This window comes from Nomascus leucogenys, chromosome 14 (assembly GCF_006542625.1).
Source record: "Nomascus leucogenys isolate Asia chromosome 14, Asia_NLE_v1, whole genome shotgun sequence".
Lineage (NCBI taxonomy): Eukaryota > Metazoa > Chordata > Mammalia > Primates > Hylobatidae > Nomascus > Nomascus leucogenys.
The window spans coordinates 47,806,727-47,826,076 of NC_044394.1; the positions used below are offsets into that span (position 1 = coordinate 47,806,727).

At 38.5% G+C, this 19,350-nt stretch overlaps 1 protein-coding gene across 3 annotated transcripts in view; it reads right to left on the reverse strand.

The window, feature by feature from the left end:
* Positions 1–19,350, reverse strand: part of TMEM131 (transmembrane protein 131) — a 249,944-nt gene that overhangs the window by 36,222 nt on the left and 194,372 nt on the right. For 2 of the 3 annotated variants that reach the window (XM_030827214.1, XM_030827213.1), the window contains exons 19-31: positions 17,849–17,935; positions 13,732–13,884; positions 13,557–13,632; positions 13,269–13,386; positions 10,877–11,015; positions 10,653–10,762; positions 10,119–10,185; positions 5,267–5,418; positions 4,739–4,881; positions 4,118–4,304; positions 2,825–3,010; positions 1,263–1,421; positions 256–854 (exon numbers count right to left, since the gene is read on the reverse strand). In XM_030827214.1, the coding sequence (XP_030683074.1) occupies positions 256–854; positions 1,263–1,421; positions 2,825–3,010; positions 4,118–4,304; positions 4,739–4,881; positions 5,267–5,418; positions 10,119–10,185; positions 10,653–10,762; positions 10,877–11,015; positions 13,269–13,386; positions 13,557–13,632; positions 13,732–13,884; positions 17,849–17,935 (2,176 nt within the window). The remainder of the gene's footprint in view (positions 1–255; positions 855–1,262; positions 1,422–2,824; positions 3,011–4,117; positions 4,305–4,738; positions 4,882–5,266; positions 5,419–10,118; positions 10,186–10,652; positions 10,763–10,876; positions 11,016–13,268; positions 13,387–13,556; positions 13,633–13,731; positions 13,885–17,848; positions 17,936–19,350) is intronic. The other variant, XM_030827215.1, reaches the window with a different exon arrangement.

The window sequence follows — 19,350 nt, forward strand, 5'->3', positions numbered from 1 at the left end:
AAAAGAAAAACAGATGTCCACAGAATTTCTGATTTTGGTAAACAATCTAAGAAATACAAATATATCTTTCATGACAGATACCTCTAATTGCCTTTTTGATGGAAAAGTTGAAGTCCAACACTGGAGATAAATCTGAGCCAAAGGAACCTACTAAATTAGTTGTTTACCACAACTATAATCTTAATAGCTTCCTCAGCATGCACTAGCTTTTCCCTCACACATCACGGATCTCTGTCAGTGGGAGGAGATGATTACCTTTGTTTTTTGGCAATGGCGATGGAGGCTGCTCTGTAAACACTTCTAGGGCTGGGGAGTCATGGTGTTCAAAGTCTTTGTCCATGGCTTCTATGAGACTGGTGATGTCCGAGTCCTCGGAACTGTGCCTCGTGCTGCTGGCACGTTCTGGGTGGGAAGGCTGTGCGAAGGGGGCGGGAGACAGCCTTTCGGGCTGCGGCTCCTGGGGCTGAGGCACTGGCGGTGGCGGAGGAGGCTGAGGGTGCTGCTCCAGCGGGCTGTGGGCATGGTGCTGGCTGCCATGCTGGCTCTGCTTTGCCCCTTTGGACTTTCTGCCTGCTGTATGACCTTGAGTCACTGTGTTCGAATCTAAGACAAGGGGGCTTGTTTTGTTAGCAGACTGTGAAGAAGCTGCTTGAGCAGAAGTCCTACTAGAGGTACTTGAACTGTTTTTGGCTCTGACGTTTTCCACGTCAGCTGAGTTTCTATTGTTGTGACTGCTGTGTGGGTGGACCGATGGGCCACACTGCTTATGACTCCCGGCACTGGGTCGGGATGATGAACCGCCTGCTCCACAGAACCCCCTACTGTGACCGGGGTCACAGCTGAGTGTGTTCAAGCTGAAAAAGGGACCAACTGCAGATCAGTAAATAGCAACCTACAAAATCTAATATTTAAAAAAAACTTATTTCATCAGTACAGCCACCATAAATACAAACTACACTAGGGAAAAAATAGCAAGAAATAGGGAAATTTCTACAACTCTCTAAGATCTGTTCTATCTGAACTTTTATAATTTACCTTCAGTGATCTAACTAAAAGTATTTTAATCCTTACCAATATAATAAAAACACAGTATCCAGTATGAGCTCTAAGTCACTCGGAGTTCCATACAGGGTGTTATTAAGTAATCAGAATTAAGATTTTTTTTCTCCTGAGCAAAGATGAAAAGAAACTTATTTTTTCTTGTAATTTTATCAGCCAAATCTATGTACACTAGGGAATTTATTGCCAGCATGTGAACATACTTTCCTTCAGATGAAATACCAACGATTCTCCTGAGATCAAATGGCCTCCCCACATCGAAGGGCGGGTTCGAGGCCTCAAAGGATAGCCGCCTTCGAAATGGCTCCCATATTCCTTGAGCTTCCAAATAGGCTGTTCCAATGACCAAAAGAAACAGGGCACTGCAGGGGTAAAAAAATTGGAAAATCAGGATTCATTTGTTAGTGAACAAGCAACAAAATTCGATGTTAAAGGCAGAGTTTCTTGGTAAAGTACAATAAGATGTAATAGAAAACCAAGTTGTCTGTGACAACTTTTAACAGACAAAACCCACAGTTTTGGCCGGGCGCGGTGGCTCACGCCTATAATTCCAGCACTTTGGGAGGCCAAGGCAGGTGGATCACGAGGTCAGGAGATCGAGACCATCCTGGCTAACATGGTGAAACCCTGTCTCTACTAAAAATACAAAAAATTAGCCGGGCATTGTGGTGGGCACCTGTAGTCCCAGCTACTCGGGAGGCTGAGGCAGGAGAATGGTGTGAACCCGGGAGGCGGAGCTTGCAGTGAGCCGAGATAGCGCCACTGCACTCTAGCCTGGGCAACAGAGCGAGACTCTGTCTCAAAAAAAAAAAAAACAAAAAAAACCCCCACAGTTTTACGGATAAAATTTGCACATCAGTTTTTCTCTTTTTTTTTTTCTGAAACAAAGTTTCACTCTTATTGCCCAGGCTGGAGTGCAATGGGGCAATCTTAGCTCACTGCAACCTCAGCCTCCCGGATTTAAGTGATTCTCCTGCCTCAGCCTCCCCAGTAGCTGGGATTATAAGGATGCATCACCACATCTGGCTAATTTTTTGTATTTTTAGTAGAGACGTATTTGTATTTTTAGTTTCACCATGTTGGCCAGGCTGGTCTTGAATTCCTGACCTCAGGTGATCTGCCCACCTCAGCCTCCCAAAATGCTGGGAATACAGGTGTGAGCCACCGTGCCCGGCCTGCTCATCAATTTTTATAGAATGCCATCTTACATGGAGGTTTTATATGGAGGCAATAATTATGTGTATTAGAAGAAATGCCTGGAATCTGATTTTTCTTTTACTAAGAAGAATTTTAGTTTCAACCCTCCAACCCGTTTCCTCTAAAGGATGTGTGATATAAATATGTAAATTAGTTTAGAGGTAAATTTATCTGACTCTTGAAACACAAAGTAATATACTGAGAACAGATGAAGACACTGAGAATTTAAAAAATATTTCTAATCAGTTTCATGTGGCCTAGGTACTATTGTGTTAAGTATATTATATACATGCCCAAGTAACTTTATCTGAGCATTTTAAAAATACGTTAAAATATACTTAATTTGTATAACAAATTTCAGAGGTAAAGAACACTGTTCATTATATATGCCACCCAAGAAGGGCTCAGTTTTAACTGTTCCCACCAGTCTGTGAGATTGATAAAGGCAGAGTTCTGCCTTGTTTGCTGGTATATCCTAGCACTCAGAACAGTGGCTGGCACAAAGCGGGCACTCGATCAACAGTGTTAAATGTTGAATAAATATGAACCTTGAAACAAGACACAGTACCTCATTATTCCTGAGATGATGATATACAGAGCCAGTTCCCAGTTGGGTCTGGGTAGGGCTTCTGCACAGGTTGCTAACATATGGTAAGGAAGCGATGCATTCAATATAAACACAAACTCAGAGCCACTGGTTGTTATAAACTTCAGTTCCCGAATAACTCTAGAAGCTGTAAAATCAGGAGTAAACCTAAAACAGAATGATGGTAGTAAGGCTAAGTTTTAAAAATATCTCACAAGCAGTCTGCATATAATACCAGTCCCGTAAGCCTTTGAAATATAACACAGAATTTGAGTTTGATACTTTTACTCAACTTCCATATTTTAAGACGAAAAAAGTATTGTCCCATGGTCAATAACAGGAACAACTGTATTCTGTGAATAAGTAGAGAAATTACACTAAAAAATAACAATAATCAGTTTCCCATAATTATTAATTCAGAAAATGGTCCTGAGCTTCATGTCCTTCTCTCCTTCTTTCTTATCTAAATCCATGCTCTTTTCCCAGGCTACAGTCCCAATAATGTCTTTTTTAAAAAAACAAACCAACTGACTGGGGCCTAGTGATTTTTCCATCATCTCCTGCAGTACGGATTACTGCTGCAATTATTCTATTTTTGTTTTTGGCTAATTGTATGCACCTTGAGGAAAGGTGTCTTATTCCTCATTGCATCTTTAGGTGTCAAATATTATGCCTTATATGCAATAATGTAGCTACTTATTAAGTAAATATCCATTAAAGATCACAGAATTAAATATTCAATTAAGGGACAGAAGTTGCATTTTATTGCATAAACTTTATAACAAAACAAGTTATCAATTGTTAAAATATGCTGCAGCTATTACTGAGATAGGCATTAAAACTGTCTTCTGACCAAAATATTACATATCCTTATACTGCAAAACGTGAAAAAACTGTACGTGTATGAAACAAATCTCTGTTGCTGAGGGACTGTGAATTTATACCAACATCTTTTGCTTTAACATAACCCTGAAAATAATTTTGAAATTGATATCTAAGATTATCTGATCCACCTCGGAGATAAAGTTTTACAACTTTTGAAAACTGAGATATAAAGAAATGCCTTAACCAAAGATTAAGTGAAAAAAAATTTACAACTTTGAAAACTAAGATATGAAGAAATGCCTTAGCCAAAGATTAAGTGAAAAAAAAAAATCAAATGAATGCATTTGTGGATAAAGACTTTTGGTAAATATGAAAACATATCTTTGCATAGAGTTTGAGCAACTCTATAGAAAGTTAGTGATTCATTATACCTTAAAATAAAATACTTACAATATGATTATATCTCTAGAAGCATTGGCACTTAGAGCAAACTCTTGACAATTAACAACTTTAAAGCCATATCCTTCACATGAGTATCCACTGATTTCAATGGTTTCTATGTGAATTTGAAGTTGTCCTGTATTCTCTACCTTAAATGTTCTTTTCAATGTGAAATTTGGTTCTCTTAGTTTTAAACCTAAAGGATAAAAAATCAGGAATAAGACTAAATCTTGCCATCATGTGCTCCCAGTCCAAATGATAAATACATTATTCATGAATTACTATATGTCCCAGGTTATAAACCATCCCTGCACGTCAGAGAGATCAGCTGTTCCTCAGATTTCATCATGAGGTAATCTACTTTGATACATCATTTTAGATGGCAAAAGTTTACTATATGTTTCATACTGAGAGTAAATCAGCTAAGGTATGCAATGAGTGCAAACACTTTAAATCTTTTAAGATCCAAATCAAACAACTCTAAACACAACATGGAATTTCCTTAAGCAGTTAAGCATTCATAACTATTATACACGTGTGCACATACAGAAATAATGTTGTTTTTGAAATTATTTACTGTTGAAAGCAAATGCTGAAATTAGTGTCCTTGGAACTATTAGGAAGACTTACTATCTGTACAATCTTTTAACAAGGCTTCCGTGATTTTAAAGCGTAAGGAGCTTCCTGGACCTGGAAGCTTGCCTGCCACCCTCAAGTTCTCAGTTGTTCCTTGTCCTTGGACCATCACAGCATCCATCACGGTCAGGTTATTTCTATGCAAGAATGAGAATTACAGATTTTTCTCTCATTAAATCTGCACAATCTTTTAATTTGCAATTTCTACTGTTATTTTACAGAGCACCACATAGAAATTAAATTTAATGGTGAGAATTTATACTTTAAGAGTTCAAAAATACACAGAGAAGAGCAAGTTTTTATTTTTAAGAGAGACACATTACAGTAAGACACTATTCATGTTTTTCAACTATGCATTTGATAACAAAGGCATGTTTCATTAGGCATGGAGTGTGTGTGCATGTTTTGGACAAAGTAAATTCAAACTATTTCATAAGTTAGACATGCAAATTCATCTTAAAACAAGTGAAGACTTCTAAGTAAGTAGTAAAAATGAACCCACACCTATATCACAGAACCTACCTGACTATGATAAGTGAAGAAACAGTTCTGTTGTGAACTGGAGTAAACTTTACTTTGACAGATTTCTTTTCTCCAGGTTTTAAAATTAGGTTTAAAATTAAATGTCGAGAGAGGCCCTCCATAAATCCTGTTGAACTCTGCAGTGGATGCGCCTTGAATCATTGGGTAAACAAAGAGGAGTCATGAATATATTCTCTGGAAGAATGTTTCTTCCTTTACACCCCATCTAGAGCCCAGTATAGTTTCTCAAACTGATTAAATGTGTAAACAATTTTTTTTTTTTTTTTTTTGAGACGGAGTCTCACTCTGTCACCCAGGCTGGAGTGCAGTGGCACGATCTCGGCTCACTGCAAGCTCCGCCTCCCGGGTTCACGCCATTCTCCTGCCTCAGCCTCTCCAAGTAGCTGGGACTACAGGCGCTTGCCACCACGCCCGGCTAATTTTTTGTATTTTTAGTAGAGACGGGGTTTCACCATAGTCTCGATCTCCTGACCTCGTGATCCGCCCGCCTTGGCCTCCCAAAGTGCTGGGATTACAAGCGTGAGCCACCGCGCCCGGCCCAAATGCGTAAACAATTTTATCTGTCATGTTTAGATATGGCTTAGCTGGAAAGCAGCACAGAGTAACCAACAATGAGATTCATATTCTACATTAAGTCCAAAAAGGGGCTTTGTTCCCCAGGTCACCAAACAAAGTCCTCAATGTTTGCACAAGGCATTTGTTTTTGGATACATATCTTTTTTGTTTTTAACCTAAAAAGTTGAAATATTACACACACAGAAAAGGACACAAACCTAAGATGATCAGCTAGACACATTACTACAAAGCAAACACTTGTGGAACCAATGCCAGCACCCCAGGCCTCCTGATGCTTCCCGCCACTGCTCCCCTCTAAAGGAGACCAAGGCCAACACCTCAGGCCTCCTGCCACTGCCTGCCACTGCCACGCCACTCCTCCCCTCTGAAGGGGACCAGCTGAAGGGTCTTCAGGCTGCACCATACGTTTAAATATAAAAAGATTTTCAATTCCTATAAATTTCTCCTTGAATCTTATTTTGAAGGTTACACACGATTACTGTTTCATAAACACCCAATGATTTAAAGTTTAAAGCATAGCTTAGTTTAATATTCAAAATATGACTTTTTGACAGCCAGTTATAGTTAAGGTTGAAAAACATTTGCTTTTTTTATTTACAAAAACAGTCACAGGTCACATATAAGGATATACTGTTCTGGTTTTTAAGCAACATTAAGTGTAAACTTTTTTGAGGGAAGGGTTGTCAACGCTTGGCTATAAACATCCACCAGTTCTTTATGGCTTCCACTAACATGGAAGGAGGGTGAATTTTGTATTGTTTTCTACTCCCCCTGGCATAGATCGGTGTGTGTTTCACACATACAGATCTAGCTACTTGCTTCAGCATGATTCCACAAACATTAGCTTATAGTCAACAGACTTTATGAAGCACATTACTTTTAATTCTTGCTTCTGAGGTAAATACGGATGTCTCTGTACATGCCAGAGATTGGTTCCAGGATCCCTGGCATAACCAAATCTGCGCATTTTCAAGTAGCAGTTGGCCACTGTGGAATGTGCCTATACAAAAAGTAGGGCTCTCCATATATGCAGTTTTGCATCTTGAAAACTGTATTTTCCATCTACGCTTGATTGAAAAAAATGTATGCGTGAACCAGCACAGTCGAAGCCTGTGTTGTTCAAGTGTTAACTGCTATTTTTTTCCCTTTCTGTCAAAGTCCACTAAGACAGGAGAATATTCCAACTGCTTCAGGATGGTTGGTGAGTAAGATCCCTTTTAAATAAACTACTCTGAGTAACTGATGGACACAATGATGTACTATGCATATATTCCCAGCAAGCACTAGCTAATTTAAACTCTCATGGTTTGGGGAAAACTTTAGGATGTTGTGATGCCTCCCGTATACCATTCAGGACCTTAATAATTTTATAGTGGTGGTTCTCCAAGAGTGACCCTTGGACCCCTGGGGATCTCAGGGATCCTGTCAGAGTATCCACCACAATGTCAAAACTATTTTCATAATAATACTGATAGACGTTGTCTTTTTCACTATGTTGGCATCTGCACTGATGGTCAGCAAAAGCTATGGAGGGTAAAACTGCTGACCCCTTAACATGCATCAAGGCAGTGGTATCAAACTTCCCTATTAGCCATTGTGTTTTTCAGTGTCATGCATTTGTAGTTAAAAAAAAAAAAAAAGTCTTCGATGATGCTGTAAAAACTTCAACCCTGGAGCATGTCTTTAATATTCTGTGGGATACAATGGGAAGTATGTAAAAAGTATTTCTACAGCTACGATGTTGTTTTGAAAAGCTGTTTGAGATGGAAGCTGAACTAGCTGCTTTTCTCATGGAACACCATTTATGTCTGAAAGAATGACTGACAGTCTATGGTTATTCAGACTTGGGTATCTGGCAGGTATTTTCACAGAAATAAGTGAGCCTACTGAAGTATTTGTTTCCAATAAAATTCAAGCTTTTGAGCAAAATTTAGGATTTTGGATAATTTGTATTCACCGTTGTGAGCTTGACAGCTTCCCAATACTTCAAGAGTTTCCTGATGAGCCTGGTGGTTAGATTAGCGAGTATGATTCATTTTTGGATAGTGCATAGTGAACTGTGGCAACATTTGTAAGGTCTGCATGTCTCCATGAACCAGTATTTTCCAAATGACTGATGTACAGTGTTATAAATAAAAAGGCAACTAAAATACTCCTTCTTTTTGTAATTACATGTCTGTAGCAGGTTAGATTTTCATTACATACTTCCATCAAAACAATATATCAAGAGAGACTGAATGTAGAGGCAGATATGAGAATCTACCTGTCTATTAAGTCAGGGAGCCAGCCATTAAAGAGAGTTGTAAAAATTTAAAACAATCCATTCTCCTTGCTAAATGATTTTTTAAAATACAGGTAGTTTTCATTTTTGATGTTACCTATGTTGAATGGAATAGGTTTATTATTATTTTAAACAAATTAAATCACTGTTTTAAAGATCTCCCGCACCCGGCCTCAGTTTCAGTTTCTAATATGGCAAAACACTGATGGATGTAAACCATATAAACAAGAAACCTCTCTGGGGTCCTTAATAATTTTAAGACTGCAAGGGAGTCCTGAGACCAAGTATTTTGAGAACCACATTCTATAGCACTGTAGAGATGCCTGAGATAGAATTTACTCTAAGCTCACCCTAGGACCTCATCCTGAATTTCTTACTTAGAATACATTTCTGACGTCTAGCGTACTCTTATTTATTTTTCTATCTCTCACAGTGCTTAGTTCAGTGTTCTACATCTTGTAAATATGGCTTGTAGTTAGTAAAATAAGAAAGTTAAATATTAGCTCACTTAATACTTATGTGAAATTTCTCCCTATTATAAAAGCAGAGTGGGCTGGGCACCGTGGCTCACGCCTGTAATCCCAGTACTTTGGGAGGCCAAGGTGGGCGGATCACCTGAGGTCAGGAGTTTGAAATCAGCCTGGCCAACATGGTGAAACCCCGGCTCTACTGAAAATACAAAAAAAAAAAAAAATTAGCCAGGTGTGGTGGCGCATGCCTGTAATCCCGCTACTCGGGAGGCTGAGGCAGGAGAATTGCACGAACCCGGGGAGCACAGGTTGCAATGAGCTGAGATTACACTATTGTACTCCAGCCTGGGTGACAGAGCCAGACTGTCTCGGAAAAAAAAAAAAAGAAAAAGAAAAGCAGAATGAAAGAAAGTTCCAGTTACTGAGCCTTCTAGATAACTTCCAGTAACATTTGTTACTTTGGCATTTTACAGATGGGAAAAGCAAAGCACAAAAAGATTCCCAGAGCGGGGCATGAGGCTGGAATACAAGACTGTCTAAACTTTAGTGTAGTGTCTCAGCCATTATTCGACAGAAAAAAATACAACTTTGAATATTACTTTCTTATGTAAGCTCGCCTTAGAGTTATAAAAACTACTCTAATTAAAGGATTGGGCTAATATATGCCTTACAGATTAAAACATGGAGCTATGGGAAAGAATACAGTATTTCAAGAACTACAAGGGATCTGGTTTGAAAAGGCTCATAGCAATTCCTGATCAGCAATAACCACATGATACAATGGTAAGGGCAAGGCTTCTGGAATCAGAGAACCAGATTTGAATTTGGCCCTGGGCAGAAACAAGGGCATGGTGGCCAAAAGGCTTGGACCAGTTTGCAGGGAGCCTTAGCTCCAAGTGTTAAGTTCCTAACATACACCCTTACATTAGGTCTTATTTAATAACGTGTGGTTAGTGGTTGCTCAGCCTGGCCTGAATGATAGAAAATAGTGTGGTTCCTAGAACCAACCAGTTTATGTATATGTTTATAAATAAAAGATTATCCATTGAGTGAAAATCATGCATATTACCATGCTAAATACAAACACAGCCAGTCATAGGTTTAGCAATCATAGATGGCTTACAATTTAATTACAAAGTATCCAGAAAGAAAATGTAAATGACTGAGCTCAATATTTTGATGCTTAATAAAAATCAATAATGTATTAATATTTACCTCACCTATATATTCTCAGAATTTCTGTAATTATTATTACAAACCTTCATGGGCTTAATGTTTAATGCCCATAAGTATGAACCTTCTACTCAACGTGCCTCACCTTGATCTAAATCCCACCTACTCTTCATGATTTATTTGCCTCTGAAATAATTACTGGACTGCTCTGACTTCTTCAGTAACTAACCCTTCAGCCAAATTTAAGAGTAGCCAATAATTTTCTTTCATATTTATATTGATCATATTATAGAATAATTTCTTTGGAATATTATGAAGTTTGAATACTTACGCTGTTTCTGAAGACTTGAAATTCTAGTGTTCTCAAATCTATCTTTGCCACCTTACTCAAGTTAAACCTAAAACAAAAAATGTACACATATTTATTCATAAGCAACACCACAGTTGAGCGGGTTATGGAGTGATTATCAGGTATGTGCTTTATTGTCAAATTATTGTCTGTCAGGTTTTGAGATCAATATGACCAGATTTATAGCCTTAAGAAAATTAAAGGCCACAACTTGTAATTAATATTTTGTTCACTTTTCAAAACTAGAATATTTGAAAGGTTTCATCTGCTTTCTCTTTACACATTTTTAGAAGGGAGTTCCATATTACTTTTTCTTGCCTTACGTTGAAAGTTTTTCTGGATGCTTCACACAGTATCAACCTAAACTTCCCTAAAGCCTTCTCTCAACCTTATAGATTCAGAACTTCTCTAAGTCAAATCTATTAATCTGTATGAGCTGCAATAAGGCTTTTAAGTGAATAAAATACTGATTCAATACTACATAGAAACGCTGTGATGATCCAAAGCAATACTTACCTTGATACTAACTTATCTACAAACACGGAAGGGTTGGAATATAAAGCCAGAGGAATAAACTGAACATAGACAGGAACATCTGCAGGATTTTCTAAAGTAATCTCTTCTTCCTTAAACAAAATAATGAAACATTAAATGAAAGATTTCTATAGTTAAAGCTAAGAGTAAATACTTTATAACCCTAGTATGTATTTCCAAAAACCAGTGTCACTTTGAATACTTACTGAGGAGCAGTTTGTATTCGTAAGTGGAAATTTCAAGTGCCGGGGTGAGCTAAGTATGGAAGGCCAGGAGAGCTCGGCAGTGATTTTTGATATTATATTTTTTTGAAGGTCCGTATTTACTTCAAATATAGCACTCAATCTAGAAAAACAATTTGTAAGTCACTGTATCAAAATGAAATATTTGAGTCTTCTGAACATAAGAAATTCGATTAGGCTTATGTACTTGAGAAACTTTTTGCTGGCCCTGAAAAAACACATTTATTCATTCTAATATTTTACTATGCTTGTAATGCTATATGATGTCTCTATATTGGTGCAAAGAGTTGCCAAAATACCTGTCACAGATCCTCTGTTTCTGTACTGAATATGGAAAGGATGATAAATCTTAGGAATAATACCAATGGCATTAATGTAATCCTGTGTAAGTTTAGAAATACCTTTCCAAGTATAAATTCAGTAAGAAAAGCTGGCCTACAGTAGATAACCTATTTAGAAAAGGCAGGTATATACAGATAACACATGATGTTACGCAGATCCTAAAGGATCTTACGTGCCTAGAGGAAAGGTCTAGACATCTACAAGCAGGGTGCTAAAAACATTTTCAGTAGAACTAATGAGAAGGCAGTGCATTGCTTGGCATATGGCTTTTTTCCCCCTTGATATAAAAACAAAACAGAGTCCTCACATTCAATGAAGACATCAGTTGACAACAGAGGTAAAACCTATGAGGGTTTTGTGCAGACACATGTAAAGTTTTCAGCAATATTCAAGACTTCATCTGAATATCTCCCTACTTGTAAGTGTGTATAAGCCAGTTGCTTAGAACTCAGAACACATTCCCGAAGACACAATATTATAAATGGAGCCAAGATTCCTGGGACTAAACGCTGAAGCATATTTTAACCCCTAACTCTATTGCTGTAGTGTTATGATACTCTAATACTGGTAAGAATACAAGTTTATAAGACTAGTAGCAGAAATCCTCTGTAACACACACATAACAAAGTAACACAAAGGGAGGATCAGGGAGAATATCACATCCACTGTGCACTCAGGATAGACAGGGAGCCCGGGTCTTAGCAATGGGGTGCTGGGGACACAGAGAGGAGGGCAGGCTTTTTGTGGGTAGGAGGTGAAGAGGTTCCTTAGCAGCTGAGCCTAGGACAGCACTGTAAGTTATTTGTTCATAATTGGACATTAACATTTGGGGCTTGCTTGTCCTTTATAATGTCCACTGTGGAAATACAAGGTACAAAGGAGAGTTTTAATTAGTGTTCTCTTAGCAAGTCCATTAGAGGAAGTCTCTTTTGTATTCATTTTAACCATTTTTTAAAGTAAACATTCGACTTTCTTTTGCCTTGAGAAAACTTTTCATAACAGAGAGTTCAGATAAACAAACCCTCCAATTATTAATGGTTTGAGAATTTACAGTACTCTTAAATGGGAATATCCTGATACTAACAAACATATTTCAAATTAGCAGCTTGAGAAGAGCAGTTTCCATCAGCTGCCATACTATCATTATTCTAGTCAAATTCTTTTCTGAAGTACATGAAAAAGATCAAATTTCTATTACCACCAAATCAATACATTTTTTGTTTTTGATTCTGGGTGCGGTATTGATTTGTCATTAGATACACACTTCCTACCTGCCAAAGAAACACTGTGGAGGCTGTCTGAACGGAGCCCTGTGTGCTCCCGAACAGCTCAGCACTTAGAAAGGAAGGGGGTGGGCCGGGCACAGTGGGAGGCTGAGGTGGGTGGATCATGAGGTCAAGAGATGGAGACCATCCTGGCCAACATGGTGAAACCCTCTCTCTACTGAAAATACAAAAATTAGCCAGGCATGGTGGCGTGCGCCTGTGGTCCCAGCTACTCGGGAGGCTGAGGCAGGAGAATCACGCCACTGCACTCCAGCTTGGTGATAGAGTGAGACTCCATCTCAAAAAAAAAAGGAAGGAGGTATTCTTTTCACAATAAGCAAACAGACACTCTGGTCTTGTACCAAGTGTCTAGGTGGGGGTAAACCTAGAAAATGTTTTCCTTGCCTTTAACAGACATCAGTGGTAGGTAAAAAATTTTCTTTCCTATGCAAATGGATGAGTCTAAGGTGAATACTGTCGTCATCCTACATAAAGACAACTTCAAATATTTTCTTGGAGTGTAAGAAATATCTAAAGCACCACAGAAAAGAGAAAAATGACAGTGTGTATATTTCCAAGCAACATACAGTTAAACTGGCAATTTAAGATGCCTCACTAATAACTTTCGAAAGTTAGGCATTCTTTCTCAGCTATAAAGCAAAATAATCTAACATAAGAATAAAATTTAGAAAGCATTATGTTTCAAGCTTGTAAAGATGGCTAAAATAAATAAACATAAAACCACTCACCTATGACCTGAATTTTCCTTTATTCCTGTCCATCCCTTGAACAGGCTTTGATGCAAATCCCAGTCAGCATCCCACATATCTTCCTGCATGGCTACACCAGGCTGCACTTTGGGTTCAGCTAAAACAAGGAAACATACTTAACCTGCATCTATACTCACTTGTCAATTTTCCTTCAAATAATTTCTATAGTAACAAAAGACAGCAATGTACTTTAAAAGTGGCAGCCTCCTACTAAAAGAGTATTTTAGGGGAATTGAAGACATGAGAGAGAACAGCAAGGTCACTTACATTTGGATAGAAAAGGCAAGCCAACATAGCAATGATCCCCACACTGTAGTCCAGGATCAAAATAAATGTTTGCAATCTGTAAAGAGGCACAGGAGAACCATGAATCCCAAATCCACAGGAGGTCATAAAACAAAATGTTAACCGATGGGAATCCTCAAATATAACATCTTCAAACCTTTGATTTTTTTCCTGGCTCCAAGTCTTCCTTATTGCCCCGTAATCGTTTATAGTAAAATCGCACATCTTCTGACAAAGATCGTATTTGCTGTATTTTTACCTTTTGTGAGAAGGAATTCATAATATTTAAACTTTGATGAACTATTTTCCCCTGAAGGAAGAAAGCAAAAAACAAACTCATTTGTATACGGTTTGTAGACAAGTATACTTCCAGGAAACCAAAGCCCAAAAGACATCTTAGAATGTTCATCAGTTGATAATCTCTAAATTGTAATCAATAGCCAAAAAACCTCACCAAAAAAAGAAACTTTTTCTTGCTATGGCATGTTACAGAAAAATCAGGAGGACAAATCTTTGCAATCTTGTGACAATTGATTGACATAACATTCACACTTTCATGTTAAGATATTGAAGATTCTAACAAAGGTACAAACAGAGATAGCTTTAAATAAAGGGAATGGTTACTTTCAGTTTGGTAAGCAAGGTTTGTTTATATCCAGGCAAGAATGCCCTGAAATCACTGAATTCTAAAATCTAAAGCCAAAGGGGACAAAATCACAATTTTTTTTTTAAAGAAAGTCTTTTCATTAGGAAAAATATATATCATTTGTGTCAAAGAGAAATTAGACATCTTTTGAAATTATGGGTTGTCAGGTATCTTATTAAAACAGCACACAAGCTGGGCACAGTGGCTCATGCCTGTAATCCCAGCACTTTGGGAGGCTAAGGTGGGTGGATCACTTGAGGCCAGGAGTTCGAGACCAGCCAGGCCAACATGGTGAAATCCTGTCCCTGCTAAAAATACACACAAAAAATTAGCAGGCATAGTGGCACACACCTGTAGTCCCAGCTACTGGGGAGGCTGAGGCAGGAGAATCACTTGGACTCGGGAAGCGGAGGCTGCAGTAAGCCGAGATCGTACCACTGCACTCCAGCCTGGGTGACAGAGTGAGACTCCATCTCAAACAAACAAACAAACAAAAACCCCAGCACACAGATAAAATTGTTAAATAACCAGCAATTGCTCTTACCAGTCACAAGCTTCTGTCTGTGACAGGGTACCAAATTTTAAATTAAAAAATTAAATAATTTATGTAATCCTCCAGAAGAATATTACAATCTTTCTTTTGGCTGAATACAAAATTTTATCTTTTTGTAGATTCCTACTCATTTGAAGAGGTCTCTGAAATGATTAAACTCACTTTTTAAATATTTGGAATAAAAAATACAGAAGTGAAGAGTGTGCACAGGAAAAAGGGCAGAATGACTGTGACGCTGAGGCCAGCACTCCTCATTTACAGCCCAGTAAGGCTAAAACACCCGACAGCCAGCAGAGGGCGGGTATGCAGCTGCGATGCTGACAGGAGCCCTCGGGCAGTCACTGCACTTGGAGTACTCGAAATAACTACTTCCCTCGTGCCTTGACTCTTGGGGGTGTGGGGGATCAAAAGAGCTCACAGATATAAACGCTGCTCTCACAATTCTATTCAAATATTAAGCTATGAGTTACGTGAAATGTTTATTCTGAGGTATTGTTTCCAGTAAGCTCTAGTATTCTCCATCTGATAAAGAGATTGACAGGATTTGGTAATATAGAGGTAATTTAGAATTCCAAGCAAGTATCTGGTCCTGTAAGCCTCCTAGAGACATCTGAAAGCTTAATCTGAAGCAGTTCAAAACCAACCCCTCCAAATCTCATGCTGAAATGTGATCCCCAGTGTTGGAGGTGGGGCCCTGTGGAAGGTGTCTGGGTCACGGAGGTGGATCCCTCATGAATGGCTTGGTGTGTTCTGACCTCGTGGTAATGAGTTCTCATGCCATTAGTTCACACAATCACTGGTTGTTAAAAAAGAGCCTGGCACCTCCCTCTCTTCTCTCTTGCCATGTGATCTTTGCACATGCCAGCTCCTCTTTGCCTTCCAATATGAGTGGAAGCAGCCTGAGGCCCTCACCAATGCAGACATTGGGGCCATGCTTCCTGCACAGCCTCCAGAACTGTGAGCCAAATACACCTCTTTTTTAAAAATAAATCACCCAGCCTCAGGTATTCCTTTATAGCAACACAAATGGATCCAGAACAACATCTTGTTTTTATACACATGCTTTCTCATTTATTCCACTCATGGGGCTTTTCACTGTGTCATCTGCTGTCTTCTGAACCGAACTTTTCCCTGCCAGAGTTTACGCAGAGATTAAGGACATCATTGATTGAGAAGGTAATGGAAGGAAGAAACATGGCTCTTTTGGATAAATAACGAAGTCAAGAGTTTAGTATAGTCAGTACAAAGTGGAATGACAGGAAGATGAGGATTTAATTAAGACCCAAACTTAAATGTGATGAAACTAGTAATTCAAAGTTTGTATTTTTAAGGAGTTAAATAAATGTTGAATTTAGGTTTTACTGTACAGGTTGAGTATCCCTTATTTAAAATGCTTGGGGCCAGAAGTATTTTAGATTTTTTTTTTGGAATATTTACATACATATAATGAGATATCTTGGGGACAGAACCCAAGTCTAAACATGAAATTCATTTATGTTTCATATACATTTATACGCATAGTCTGAAGGTAATTTTATACAACATTTAAAATAATTTTGTGCATGAAGCAAAGTTTTGACTGGAACCTGTTACAAGAGGTCAGGTGTAGAATTTTCCACTTGTGGTCTCAACATGTTTCAGATTTGGGAACATTTTGGATTTCAGATTTTTGGGTTAGGGATGCTCAACTTGCATATAGCATTAAGATTTTGCAATGTCTTGTTTCTCCTAACCCACTACTGTCTCCCACCACTAGGATGTGAGACACTTTTACATTTGCCCTGGTATTCCTGAATGGACGGCACCATCTTCTTGCAAAACGCAGTGTCTTCTCCTGGTTTTACCATTTGTTTTGTCTTTGTTCTCCGGGTTCAAACTCTAAGCCATATTCCTGCCTCCTCTATCCACCCTCCTCCCTATACTTGCTTCAGTCTGTATGACCTCTTTAGGACATAAGCACAGTTCAAATGATTCACCTGCAATGTCTCTTGCCTATGTTCCCTCTCCATCATTTGTTCCTTTATCCATACATTATGTACTAAGTGCCTGCTATGGGGAAGAAACGATCTCTCATCCCTTTCCTAGAGGATCTCAGACTCTCACTGGGGAGGCCAACTTATAAGGAAATATTTATAGCACAATATAAGGCTTGCAGCAAGAGGGGTAATTTCAAAGTATTCTAGGATCACACATGAAACAACCAGTATTGTCTAGAGGAGTCAAGAAATCTTCAGACAGGAGATAACAATGGAATTGAATCTTGAAAGACACGTAGGAGTTCTTTGAAGGGAGAACAGGAGGAAGGGCATTCGAGGCAGAGAAACAACAAAGGCTTGGAGGTATGAAGGGACTTTACTGCCTCTGCCACAGCCATACACTCAAACCTCCCCTTGGCACTTTTCACATGGACTCTGGCCAGTCTGTGGGTTGGCCTCCAGGCACTCTATTGTTACTTTCATCTGTGTCCTCTATTTCTTTCTGCAGAGAGCCAGTCTTTAAAGCTCAGCTCTGATGATGTCAAGTTTTCACTCAAAAACTTCATATTCCCATGAACTTAAGTGCATTTTTTTCCATGATATCACCCCCACATACCATTGCATTTTCTCTCTTAAAACTTTTCTCCATTCTTGCCAAACTGGACAACTCACTATTGCCTGAACCAACTTCAGACTTTACTGCCTCTGCATCCATGCTGAGCTTGCGCCCTGGCCCTGGATTCACATCTCCGCCACCCCTTCTCCATCTCTGTTGGAAGAAATTCTAGGCTGGCTCCCACGGCCCCTGCATCAGCAAGATGTGTATTTCCCTCACAACACTTTATTTTCACTCCTCTTAGGGCAACTTCTACATTCCGCTTTACAGCTCTGAATTGTGGGTCCATTTCCCTTTCTAGATAGAAAACTTTTTGAGGAAAAGGACTGTATCTCTTTATATCTTCTAAAGAACCTGGTATAATGCCTTTAAAACAAATGACTAATAAAGAATAACTGACTTTACTGTAAGATTCTAGGAACACAGAGCTAAAGGCAAAGGCAAAAAACGAGCAATAGAAAAATGTGTGTATTATGGTCTTACTGGAAAGGAAGGTGGAAGAACCATGTGCTTAGGGAAGCAGGTCAGTGAGCCTACTGCAATCACAGCCTTCACAGGGATTGTCAGGATCTGTGAAGTCAAGAAGATGACGATAAATAAGTAGTTAAGACTTAGCCTGATCTTGATAACTATTGCATTATATTTTGGGGTTAACCTAATTTTGGGACTAATATTGACAATAACCAGCTCCATACTGATATTAAAATCACCTATAGATACTGTTTAATCTGTCCAATGTACTCCATAAAATGTAATGAAATATAACACATTTCCACAAATTTCTCAGTGATTCACTGAAAACATGTAAAAAAGACTAAACAACGGGGAAGCAATGAAGACAGAATTTTAAAAATACAAATAATCTATAAAATAGATTATTTTAAAAAAGAGCCAGGTGCGGTGGCTCACACCTGTAATCCCAGCACTTCAGGAGGCTGAGGCGGGTGGATCACGAGGTCAGGAGTTCAAGACCTGCCTGGCCAAGATGGTGAAACCCCGTCTCTACTAAAAATACAAAAATTAGCTGGGCATGGTGGTGGGCGCCTGTAATCCCAGCTACTCGGGAGGCTGAGGCAGAGAATTGCTTGAACCCAGGGGGCAGAGGTTGCAGTGAGCCAAGATTGTGCCACTGCACTCCAGCCTGGGTGACAGAGTGAGACTCTTGTCTCAAAAAAAAAAAAAAAAAAAAAAAAAAAAAAGAAAAAAGAAAAAAGAAAGTCAAACTGTACTCCTAAAACAATGTATGTAAAATCTAGCATATCCAGCATATCTAGAGTTATATAGCTCTCTATTTTTTGATATAGAGATAGACATCAATCTAATTTTTAAAAATGCACTGAACATTCTAGAGTTAGAATCCCATCCCATACTGTTAGTCACTCTCAAAGCTACTTCTCTAGGGTATTTTTCTTAATTCTTATTTTCACCCATATTAACAAAAATTTATCTGAATTCTGAAATGTACTTATTTCTGTCATGAGTGATAACCATAAATTCCTCACCTGACATACTCTCAACAAATCATTTATTATTAAATGGCCAATTCTGTTTATAATTACATTTTTTTTTCCACGTGGGAGTTGTGTATACTGAAAACATCTATGAGGGCAAAAGTGGCAAGTTGTTGAATTTAGCAGTGCTTGACTTTCCTAAGAGCTTTTAAATATAAAATTAAAAACATTTAGGTCTGGCAGAAATACATCCATTCAAAATCTTACTGAATGCAAAATAAGCTCCACACAGAGTATTTTAATTAAAAGCTTAGTAACCTTTAGTCCTTTGACTTTGAATGACTCATGAAAATATAAATGTGAGCACTCAGATTAGGACATGATCTCCTGATTTTATCTTCCTTTTCAGAAATGTTAGACCCTGACTGCTATTTATGATTGTAGGAACAATCAGAGATATCTAACTCAGGACACTCAGTCGGGGTCTGTGCAGTGATATAACCATCTGTTTAAGCAGGTTTCTAACAAAGCAAT